At 55.1% G+C, this 11,143-nt stretch overlaps 1 protein-coding gene across 1 annotated transcript; it reads left to right on the plus strand.

Moving 5' to 3' along the window:
- The first annotated feature begins 1,097 nt into the window (after positions 1 to 1,097).
- On the plus strand, positions 1,098 to 10,829 carry VSIG10L2 (V-set and immunoglobulin domain containing 10 like 2). The gene is made up of 12 exons (XM_066367976.1): positions 1,098 to 1,179; positions 2,559 to 2,969; positions 3,220 to 3,495; positions 4,998 to 5,273; positions 5,757 to 6,005; positions 6,682 to 6,942; positions 8,199 to 8,489; positions 9,069 to 9,365; positions 10,001 to 10,123; positions 10,407 to 10,431; positions 10,535 to 10,587; positions 10,732 to 10,829. The coding sequence occupies exons 1-12, from the start codon at positions 1,098 to 1,100 to the stop codon at positions 10,827 to 10,829; spliced, it is 2,442 nt and encodes an 813-aa protein (XP_066224073.1).
- The last annotated feature ends 314 nt before the right edge of the window (positions 10,830 to 11,143 follow it).

Consider the following 11,143-nt stretch of genomic DNA (forward strand, 5'->3'; position numbering starts at 1 on the left):
GGAGGGGCCTGCCTGGCATTCAACTCTGAAATTTGTCCCTGCTAAGCCCCGATGAACCTGACACCAGGCATCAGATTTTAGTCTCACTAGGGTCTAGGATTCTCACCCTCCCCAACCTGCCACCAGAGGATGGAAAACTCTGACCTCATCTCAAGCTGTCAGTAGGACATCGAGAGAGAGGGAGAGCTGGGATGCAGAGAGGCCTGGTCAGGAAGAGGGTTCCAGCTCTGGGGTCCAGACATCATAGGTCAAATCCAGATTGGAGCCGGTGTGATGATGTACCAACTACGCGTGGTGCTGCTCCTGTGCACCCGTGCGTGTGTATGTGTGTGTGTGTGTGTGTGTGTGTGTGTGTGTGTGTGATCAAACACATAAAGTATATTAAAAAATGAATGTACAGCTTGATGAATTGTAACCCCTACTCAAGTCAAGAAATAAGACATTACTAACACCCAAGAACCCCTCATATGCTAACATAAGTTTTTTGATGTATATTCACAATAATCTTTACAAGAAATAAGATGTCATTATCCCCATTTCTCTGTGAAAACTCTAAAGCTTGAGAGGCTCAGAAATTTTCTAAAGCTCCACAGTTCCCCGGTCAGAGCCAAACTGGAGACATCTGATTGCAGAACCCCTCCCGCAGCTCCACCTGCTCCTAAGGGCAGCGGGGGAACCGAGGGAATGACAGCCATTGGAAGGTGTGTTTGAACCTCAGCGGCCCTGTGGCCGGCAGGGCTTCACACAGGCCTGCCAGGGGCAAGTGGTTGGACTGGATGAAGTTGGGGCCCTGTTTAGCTCTATCTCAGTGATCTCAAATTTCAGCAGATCATGATCTTGGGATCCTGCCCTAGGTGCTCCCCAGCCAGGTCATGCCTTCCGCCCTTCTGCATTATGGATGGAGTGGGTAAATAATTCACCTGCAATCAGGGCGGTGAGTGTAACAGGAGAGCAGGGGAAAAGGTGCTGGAATGGCTGAGGTTGGCTACCTGAGCCTGAACCGCATTCTTCGGGGGCTAGGCTTTGCTCTGGGGAGACAGAGCCCAAGATTCAGGCAGGCTCCATCTCAGACTGGCAGCCACCTAGAGAGATGGGCCATGGTGAGTCAGCAGGCTCTGCGTAGACCGCCTGGCCTCCTGCTGCTAACACCTTTCTGCCTTCTATACCTGCGGGCCTCAGGTGAGTGATACTCAAACCACCCCTTACAGTAGGCCATTCCCACTCATATCCCTACCTCCCATTATTTCTTCTCCTTTGCACTTGCACAGCCATTCAGTGAAGTCCATTAACTTCATTGACCTTGTTAGACACTAGCCAGCATGCACTGAGTGGTTGTGACCTGTCAGGTAGGGGAGGCAGGGCCAGAACAGAGCACCCTGCACGACCTTAAAAGCTGGGGGTTATTCTGAGAACCCCCACTGTCAGGTTGCAAGCATGGAAGTGACATGGTCGGATCTTGTTCCATAAATTTTCCTCAAAGACAGGTGGTCTTCAGGGCACTGACAGCTGTTAGGACTGGAAAGAGTCAGTTTCTGGATTCTTTTCCTTCTTCGTTAACTGAACATCAGAATTTTGCCTTTATCCCTTCCCTCCAACTCCATGCCTGTCTTCTCTTCTCTCTCTGGAGAAACCGATAGCAGTGGGGTCTCAGACTGGGCGTTAGGGCTCCACCGCAGCTCTACCACCGACTGTGTGGTTTTTGGACAAAGTAATTTCATGTTTCAGAGTCTGAGCGGATGCTATTATAACAATTAAGTTCAGTAGGTAATGATATGAAGAGTCCAGGACAGGGCCTTGCACTCAGCAAATGCGAGTTGGTGTGACTTATTCCTGTGGCTTGGTTTCCTCTTGAGCACTTATTTTAACATTTGCTGAGGCTGTCAGCACTTTATAGTAACCTGGCCACAAGGGACAGAACACTGTGCTTGGGCAGGTGCTGGGGTCGGCGCTAGACCTCGGCAGCCTCGCCCCATACTGATTATCTGATGTCTGGCTCGCTGATCGGCTGAAAACTCCATGGACGTCACCGTGGGGTGGCTCATTTGTCACTGTAATTCTGGAGCTTGGCACGAGGCAGGCACTTTATAATTTGAACAGTTGACAAATGAATAAATGCCGGATGGGCTGATGGCAGGCAGGCGTCGACTTCCTTTTGCTGAAGAGTCTGGAATCCCCTGGAATCCTTACACAGAGGTCTCCAGAGCTTGAATTGCCAGTGGCCCGAGGTGTCATCTGGCTGATCGTCAGATTGACTTCTGGATGCTTGTTAAAAATACAGATTGCTAGGTGCTGACACCCTGGAGAGTCTGACTCAGTATCTGGAATGAGTCCCAGGTATCTGCCTTTTTATCAAGCTTTCCAGATGGTCTGATGAGCCGTCAGGATGGGAACCTCCACTCTGGCCCGTTCCCTGACCCCAGTCGGGGATCCCCACCGCCCGGTCCTCCCACACAGCTGAGCGGGAAACTCAGAGGCTCCCCTAGAAACTGTGTCTGCACCCCCACTCCAGAAGGGCTCATGCTGTCTTATCAAACCTGCCTGGTCTGTCCCCACTGCAGAACAGAACCAGGCTCTGGGAAAGGAGGATGAGCAGGAGAACCCAGGGCAGCTCAGATGTCCTGTGTTGTCATTGTCCCCAGCGCAGCCTAACGAGGTGGTGGAGTCCATCCAGGGAGTGAGGGGTGGCTCTGTGGAGCTGGCCTGTGGCTCCCCGCCTGCCCCTTCAGTGGTCTTCTGGAGCTTCACCCCCCTGGGCTCACTGATCCCCCAGCCTGTGGCTGTCACCAATGGAGCAGAGTTCAAGGTGGAGGCCACAGCCTCGGCCCTGGGGGCCGTGAGCCTGCGGAACAGCAGCCTGGTGCTGAGGGAACTGCGAGAGGAGGCCCGCGGCCATTTCCTGTGCCAGGCCCTGCACGCGACTGGAGGCTGGCTGCACACCGCCTACTCCCACTTCAGTCTGGCTGTGCTGGGTGAGGTGCCAGCCGGGACCTCGGTTTGTGCTGCAGTGCACCCCTTTGCACCCCTTTGCATGTGCTCCAGTTGTCTTGTGCAGAGCGCAGGTGCTACAAGGCCTGCCTCCAGGGCATGAGGGAGCCTGTGGTGTTTGGGAACCCAGTGGGCAGGCCAGCACCCAGCTGTCAAGGGCTGGGCCTCTGGATTCAGCCAGGCATGGCCTGGGTTTGCAGTAACAAACATAGAGCCTCTTCTTTTTCTGGCCAGTGCCTGTGTCGAAGCCTCGGGTGCAGCTGAGTGAGCCATCCCCAGAGGAGGGGACAGCCGTGGTGGCCATGTGCACAGTGCGGGAGGGCACAGAGCCCATATTCTTTGCCTGGAAGCATCAGGCACCCCAAGGTCCCAGGGAGGCCCTGGTGGGGGTCACGGAGCAACTGCTCCAGCTGGACCCAGTCAATCGGACGCACTTGGGCTGGTACGTGTGCAGTGCCCACAACGCTGTCAACCAGCTGAGCAGCGATGGAGCCTTCCTGGATATCATCTGTGAGTCAGACTGGGGGTGGGGGAAGGTGGTCAGGGCTGGCACCCACCTACCCACCCATGCTCGGCCTCCTGACACAACTCAGGGCCCACAGGAGTGCTGCCTCAGCCTCGGGGCACTGCAGCCACTGGTGCCAAATGAACTCAAGGTCAAGTGGTTTTAACCTTCAAGGTCATGGGCCTCCCTTCCCAGGAAAATGTGCATAGATTGAGCCATCATTTTACCCACAGTTCAGGGGCACCCCAGAAAGTCTGTCTTGAGGTTAAACCTGAAGGACTCTCATGAAGGATTCTCAGGGGTCACTGAACCTGAGGCAGTAGGGAGGGGCACCGTGGGAAGAGAGGGCAGCAAGCTGGTCTCAAGAGGGGCTCTGAGAGCAAAGAACTGTTTCAGAATGTACGGAGAACTCCAAAACAGCCAGTGAGGAGGAAGAGTCAAGCTGTCTACAAAAGTAAACAAAAGATCAAAACAGTTATTTCTGTAAAGAGGAGAAAACACAAGGCTAATGACGTTCTGAAGGAAATCAGACGTGTGTGTGGAAGGTGAAGACTAGAACGTTCTAGAGCAGCACTGTCCAGTAGGTCAGCCGCCGGCGTGGCTTTGAGCTCCCGAGGTGTGACTTAGAGTATAAATAAAATGCACTTTATACTTTGAAGATTAGTGTAGAGAAAGAATATAAAATAGCTCATCAATAATTTTTGTAGTGATAATATACTGAAATGATAATATTCTGGCTGTGTTTGGTTAAATAAAAAATATTAAAATTATTAAAACCTGTTGATGTTTTTTGCTTGGTTCAGTTTGGTTCCTGGAAATTTTAAGCCCCTGTGGCTCACATGGATCTATTGGACAGTGCTGGCCTAGAGGATCTAAGGAGAAGGACTGAGGTGTTGTCTGTCCCGTCCGAGGTGGCCTATGGGGCTATAAATGGAGGACAGTGTAGGAGCTGGGCGAACGGTTCTTGGGAAAGATGTGGACGCAGAATGGAAGCAGCACGATACCTCGGCCCTCCCCGGAGCCAGGGAGAGAGAGGCCAGGGGAGAGAGGGAGGCGTGCCTGTGGCAGTGGGGAGGGCTGGCTGCTGGGATCATGCCAGGACACCTTCCCACCCTATGCTCTTCTCTCTCCAATCAGAGGGACCAACTGAACCAGTCCCCAGACACCCCTCAGTGCCAGGCGATGTGAGAGGGCTGGGTGACCTACTTCTCTTCTGACTACCCAACTCTTGCGCCTCTCCCTTTCCTCCGCCCACCCCACTGGTTCCTCAGGGAAGCCTCCATGAGTCACAGACACCCTCTGGGCTCCCAGAGGCTGGGGGCTAATTTCTACAGGCCCGATCTCGTACACTGGACTGTGGCCCCTGGACACTCTAGCATAGTGGGTGATATGCTTAGTTCACAATAAATTCATGGTTGTTGGGTGGGGAGTAAATTCAGCAATGTTTACAGGAGTGAACGAAGGACTAAAGACTGGGAGGTGTGACAGGACTTTCCTGCCCCCCCAGATGGTCCGGACAATCCTGTGATCAGCATGGAGCCACCAGGCTTCACAGAAGAGGGATTCTGGGCCAGTGAGAAGGAAGAAGTGACTCTGAGCTGCCTGGCTGCGTCCAATCCCCCCAGCCACTATGTGTGGCTCCGTGACCACACTCAGGTTCACGTTGGGCCTGCCTACACCATTGTCAGCGCCAGCCGCGCCCACACAGGCCTGTACACCTGCCTGGCCCACAACAGACGCCTGGACACCCACACACAGACTGCCATCCAGCTCACCATCCACTGTGAGTGCCCGGGCAGGGGTGCACCCTGGAGCCTCCTGTGCTCCGCAAACTGCAGATGCCCACGGGAAGTGGGGCAGGAGTTGGGGGGGCAGGTTTGGGGGAACAAATGGAGTTGTAGAGCAGGGGAAGAGGCTGAAAAACCATGGGAAGGGGCAGGAGAGGGACAGCCCCCTTCTGAGTGATTATTCCCATTGTCCCCAGGACTGAACTGAGGCACAGGGAGGGTGCAGGGAGGACAGTGAGGCAAAGTGCCCAGGGCAAAGACGAGAACAGGACATGGAAACACTTCCCTGCCGGGGGCTTCCAGGGGAGCCTCTGGGGCTGCCCAGCCCCCAGACCACTGCCCCTGGACCTGAGAGCTCAGCCTTTTGCTCATCAGCCCCTCAGAGGGGTCAGTCTTTGCCTGCTCACCCACTGCTCCCTACTTTCCCCACACTGGCAGTATGGCTTGGTCAGCCCCATCAGAGCCCACTTCTCCCCCAGATCCCCCCGAGGGGCAGCCCTCCTGTGCAGTGCTCCCCACCCCTAGGGCTGTGACTTTGGTCTGCACCTGGCCTGGGGGGCTTCCAGCTGCCCAGCTACAGTGGGAAGGGCCCCAGGGAACTGGCCCTGCTGCCTTTAGCAATGTCACCTGGAGTCACGAAGCCAGCCAGCTGCCCAACAGCAGCACGTTTGCCTGCACTGGCCAGCACCCAGCACTGCCGCAGCCCGCGCTCTGCAGGATCACGCTGTGTGAGTGGACTCGGGAGCGGCAGGGCTGACGTTCCAGGCAGAGGCGAGGGGGACAGGGAGAGAAGTAGGCCTGGGAGCTGGGGTGCAGCTCCAGACGCCAACTCTCAGACTGGCCATGAAACGAGGGGGAAGGCAGCCCCCAGCTCAGACCCTCCCTTCCGTCTCTGTTGGCACCCAGTTCTGGATCTCAGCCACACTGTGGCCTTTCTCCTTCACCAGGCTTGGAGCCCTGTGACACTCTTCTAACCGTCCCCCAGGCTCCGGGTCAGCAGGCTCTCGGGTCCTTATACTCTACTTGTACTACTCTGTTGCATGTTGGTCTTTGAATTGTGACTATAACTTTCTGTCCGCCTTGAGAACTCCTATCCATCTTCCAACACCAAGTTCAAACGTCATCCTGTTTTCAAGGTTTCTCCCTGGAGCTCAGGATAGCTGTCTCCCCACCTTTACCCCAGCATGCGTCAGATTATATAGCAGTCATTTGCTTAGTGTTTGTCCCCACTGCTTCTCTGGCACACGGTCAGCCTTCAATAAATGGCTAATGAAAAAATAAATGAGTTGGCTGAGTAAATGGAGGAATGGGTGAGTGAAGCAATCGTGAAGGAGGGAGGGTGGGGTGGGCTGCCCAGTCCCTCTCCCCCGAAGGGCCGTCCTGAGCCACTGACTCCTCACTCAGGGGAACCCCCCAGGAGCCCGGCTTGCTGGACCAGAGCCACACCTGGAGACCAGTTCATCACGCTGAGCTGCGAGTGGCCTGGAGGCGAGCCCCCTGCCCTGCTGAGCTGGCTAGACGGACAGCAGCAGCCTCTGGGCAGCGGCAGCTCCTCTGGGGCAGTGCACCTCCTGCAGGCCCAGGGAGGTCTGGCTGGCAGAGAGTTCACCTGCCAGGGCACCCACCCACTCAGGGTCCCTGCTGCCCGCTGCCGGCTGCAGCTGGGTGAGTGGGAGCTAGTGACGGGGTCTCGGGGCTGGGGTGGGAGGAGCAGCTCTTCGGAACTGGGATGAGGAGCTCTGGGGGGCAGCTGTGCTGGAACGCAGAGTGAGTCAAGAGACTGAGTCATCTCACCTTCCAGGGACTCAAGTTTTGTTGATCCATAAAACCAGGGGTTTTAGTCTAGGTCTGTGTTGTCCAATAAAAATTTAATGTGAGCCCAAAAGTTTCTAGAAGCCACATTAAAAAAAAAGCAGAAATAGGTGAAGCATTTTTATCGACTCAATATATTCTATATATAATCATTTCAATGTGTAACAGAAAATTATTAATGAGATATTTCATTGTTTTTTTTTCCTCCTGTCTTCAAAACCTGGTGTGTGTGCTGACCATTAGAGCACAGCTCAGGTGGACAGCCACATTCCAAGTGCTAAGCAGCCAATGTGGCTGGGGCTAGCACCCATCAAGCCAATGAGGAGTTCGACTGCCTGCCTCATTTGCATACATTTGCACGAGAGGTGCCTGATTATATTCCTGACTCAAATTAATGTTTCAGGTGTCAGTGGTCTTTACCTCTCTCACTCCCTCGGGTTCTCTCCGGTCAGGTTTCTTTCTGTCTTCTTCTGGCCCTGCCAGTCCCATTTATTGTCAACTCAAGAAAAAGAATTAAACATTGAAGTAAAAAATGTGAGAAAAGCAAGCAGAGGAGCCATTATATATCAATATAATAATTCTCACAAATTGCATTACATCTTAGTCTCAAGGCTTGGTGACCAGCCCGTTTTCAAGCGGTCTAAGCAATTCCTCAACCCGAAATATTTCCCTCCCTTATTCCTTAGTCTCAGGGCTGGAAGTAAGTTCCATCAGGGGCATATTGACACCTGGAACTCTGGGTCCTTAGGAGTCAGCCTGTAAAGACCGAGCACCTGCAATGGGCCCAGCCCTGTGCCAGGGCAGAGGTGGTGGCCACCCGGGAAAGGAGGCCCTGTGCCAGGTGCTGGGAGGGAGGAGCTTAATGCTGAGATGAATAAGGCGGTGGAGGAGGGTGAGCCTGCGGCTGGGTGAGGGGAGGGTGGAGGAGCACTGCTGATTTTGGAGCAGATTGGGATGGGAATCTGGCATAGAATGGAAGCCTGGAAGAGGAGGCAGATAGGCTCAACACAAGGTTCCCTGTCCACTCCACGGCCCCCATCTCCTCACTTTCCCCTCCCCTCCACTGCTGGCTAGACCTTACTCCCAGTCTTCTCTCTCTGTCCCTGCAGAAGCCCCACAGCTGGCAGTGGCTCCGTCCCAGGTGTCAGTGCTGGAGGGGAAAGAGGCCTGGCTGCGGTGTACCCTCCTGAGTGGCACTCCACCTGCCCGCCTCCTCTGGTTGGGACCCCAGCAACAGCGGTTGGAACCAGGCACTTCCGAATTCACGCTGCACCCTGAGGGTGCCCAGCTCCACCTCAGCATCAGAGGGGCAGACCCAGCTCGCCACAGGGGCACTTACCAGTGTGTGGCTCGCAACGCCATGGGCAACAGCAGTCGTAGCATCGTGCTGGAGGTCCTGCGTGAGTGGGGGTGCTGTGCCTTTGTATGGTTGGGGGGGGGCGGTGGTGGAAAACCTTCAGCCCCATATAGCCCTGGGATGTGGAAAGCACTGGAATTCCCATTCCAGAATTTGGACAGGTCAGCACTCTCAGACACCAGAAGGCCCTCAAAAACATGAACCTAGAGCCTGACGTGTGGTGGTGCAGTGGGTAAAGCGTTGACCTGGAAACGCTGAGGTCGCCAGTTCAAAACCCTGGGCTTGCCCAGTCAAGGCACCTATGGGAGTTGATGTTTCCTGCTCCTCCTCCCCCCTTTCTCTCTCTCTCTCTCTTCTCTAAAATGAATAAATAAAAATAATTTTTTAAAAACCTTGAACCTAGACAGACTATGCGAATGTGAATCCCATGTACTCTAGAAAACACATGGCAAACAGCTCCATGCGGTCCAATTCATCTCCCCTTCTGGCCTAGAAATAGAAGTCTGGGGTAACAGGCCAAAACCACAGACCAGTCAAGGGTACACATCCCAGTCCAGGGCCTTTCCCGCACCTCCTGCTCTCAACGAACCTGGAACAAACCTGAGCGTACCCTCAAACCCAGGGTATCCAGCTCCTCCTAACGTCACCATCAGCCGCCTGACCTACGGGAGACACCGCAGAGAGGTGCAGCTGCAATGGGCCATTGAAGGGCCCGGGAACCTCACGGGCTTCCTGGTGCAGCGGAGGGCCAGTGTGCCAGGCTCAGGAGCTGCAGCGTGGGAGACAGCAGCAGGTGACATCGAGCCAGAGAGCAGAACCAGGCGGCTGGGGGGCCTGGACCCGGGGGTGCTTTATGCCTTTCGCATCCTGGCTCTGAATCACCACACAGCTGGACATCCCTCTGATGGCAAGATACCAGGTGCTGAGGCTAGCCCCATGGCAGGCTCACCTTTCCCCCACAAAACTGAGCCCTGCGTCACCTTCCTCTTCACAGGGCATCCATGAAGCACATTCCTTTGTTTCCTTCCCCCTGAATCCCTCCATCCCCGTCTCTGTCCTCTCCTCCACCGCCTCAGCTGCTCTCTCCACTGCTGTCTTTCCCATCCCTCCCTGGGAGGCCTGGAGGCCTCAGGCCAAGGGGTAGGAGCCATAGTTTAGCTTGAATCAGAATAGGGAAGGGGGAGATTAAATAAGGATGGGAGCCCAGCTCTGTGCCTCGGTCTCATCTCCTGGGGCACACAGGCGGGCTCTGCTGCCTGCTGCTCTCTTCGTCCTGGGAATCCCTCATTTGTGGCATCCCTCCCTTTGCCCCAAGCTGCCAAGATAACCACTTGCTGCTTTCTGTGTCAAAGACAGGGGGCTTGGCCGGGGACGCAGACAAGAGTCAGGCACACAGAGCACCTCTTTCCTTGGGAGAGACCTGGTTCCGGGATGTTCCGGGTCCAGTCCTGCTCTGATCACCCACGGCAGCAGGGGTGGTGGGGGGACTGGAAGAGCAGGGTACCCCGTAAGCCACTGCTGCCTACCCCGTGCAACCAGTGCTCTCCCTCCTAGCGGACCCCCCCTTCAGCATCTACCCAGCAGTGCTGGGTGCAGCAGGCACAGGGATGGTGGTGGCAACGGTGGCCTCTATGCTGGTGTTTCAGTACGCTGCGCGGCACCCAGAGACTTTCCCCTGTGAGTGGGAAACTGAAGGGAGTGGTTGTTTGACCCTAGAATGTGGCCAGGTCTCCACCTATCACAGGGAGATGCAGGACCCCCTGGGCAGGGAATCTGGATTCTTCTGTGACATCTACTCAATGCAAGATGTCCGTCTGGCTCCCGCCCCAACCTCTGGCATCTGGGGCCCATCCTCTCTGGGTTTCCAGTCCCTGGGACAGAGCCTGAGGGGAAAAGAGGGGTGTTCTCCTATGACCTAGGCCATGTTGCTCAAGTAATGACTTTCCTTTTCTCTCTGCAGGCCTTGGTCAGTTGCTGGTTCCCATGTGAGTGTGGGACCCGTCATCCTGGGCTCAGGATTTTCCTCTAGCTGGAGAGGAAGGCTGGGAAAGTGTGGGTCACTCACTTCACTCCCCGCTTCACCCTCAGGGAGCAAGATCATCAACACAGGGATTCAAGGGAAGGCCCAGAGGCACAGGCAGGTAAGCACGATTAAATCCCAAAGGTGGCCTGAGGTAAGGAGAGCAGTCCTGAGTTCCAGGCATGATGCTCAGTCTCTCTTGTCCTCTAAGAACAATCTGGGACACCTCCAGGCATCCTCGCCTTTGTTCATGTCTGTTCTTCAGACACTGAAACACCAGCTGTAACTGCAGATTCAGGTCCTGCTCAAGAACCCACGGATGCTCCAGTAAGTGTCACCATCACAGTGACTGCAACACCGTGAGGCCCCAGAGGAAGATGCCACAGGGAGACAGGTAGGGGTTGGAAACATCCCCTCACATCAACTTGAAAGCAAGGTAGCTAAGACACCAGCTGCCCATCCCCACTTAATGCCCAGCCTTTAGAATGGGGAAAGGTTCAGCCGCACGGCCTCTAATGACTTGGTTAAGAGAAGTCCTGGCCCAGCTTGTGAGAGACAGAGGTGGAAGGATGAGGAAGTCACGAAGCTGGAGGACAAGCAGCTGGAGGACGAGCTGCGAGTCGAGGGCCAGACAATGGTGCTGTATGAGCAAGGGAGCTGCTTCCAGACTCCGTCCG

This window comes from Saccopteryx leptura, chromosome 2, assembly GCF_036850995.1.
Source record: "Saccopteryx leptura isolate mSacLep1 chromosome 2, mSacLep1_pri_phased_curated, whole genome shotgun sequence".
Classification (NCBI taxonomy): domain Eukaryota; kingdom Metazoa; phylum Chordata; class Mammalia; order Chiroptera; family Emballonuridae; genus Saccopteryx; species Saccopteryx leptura.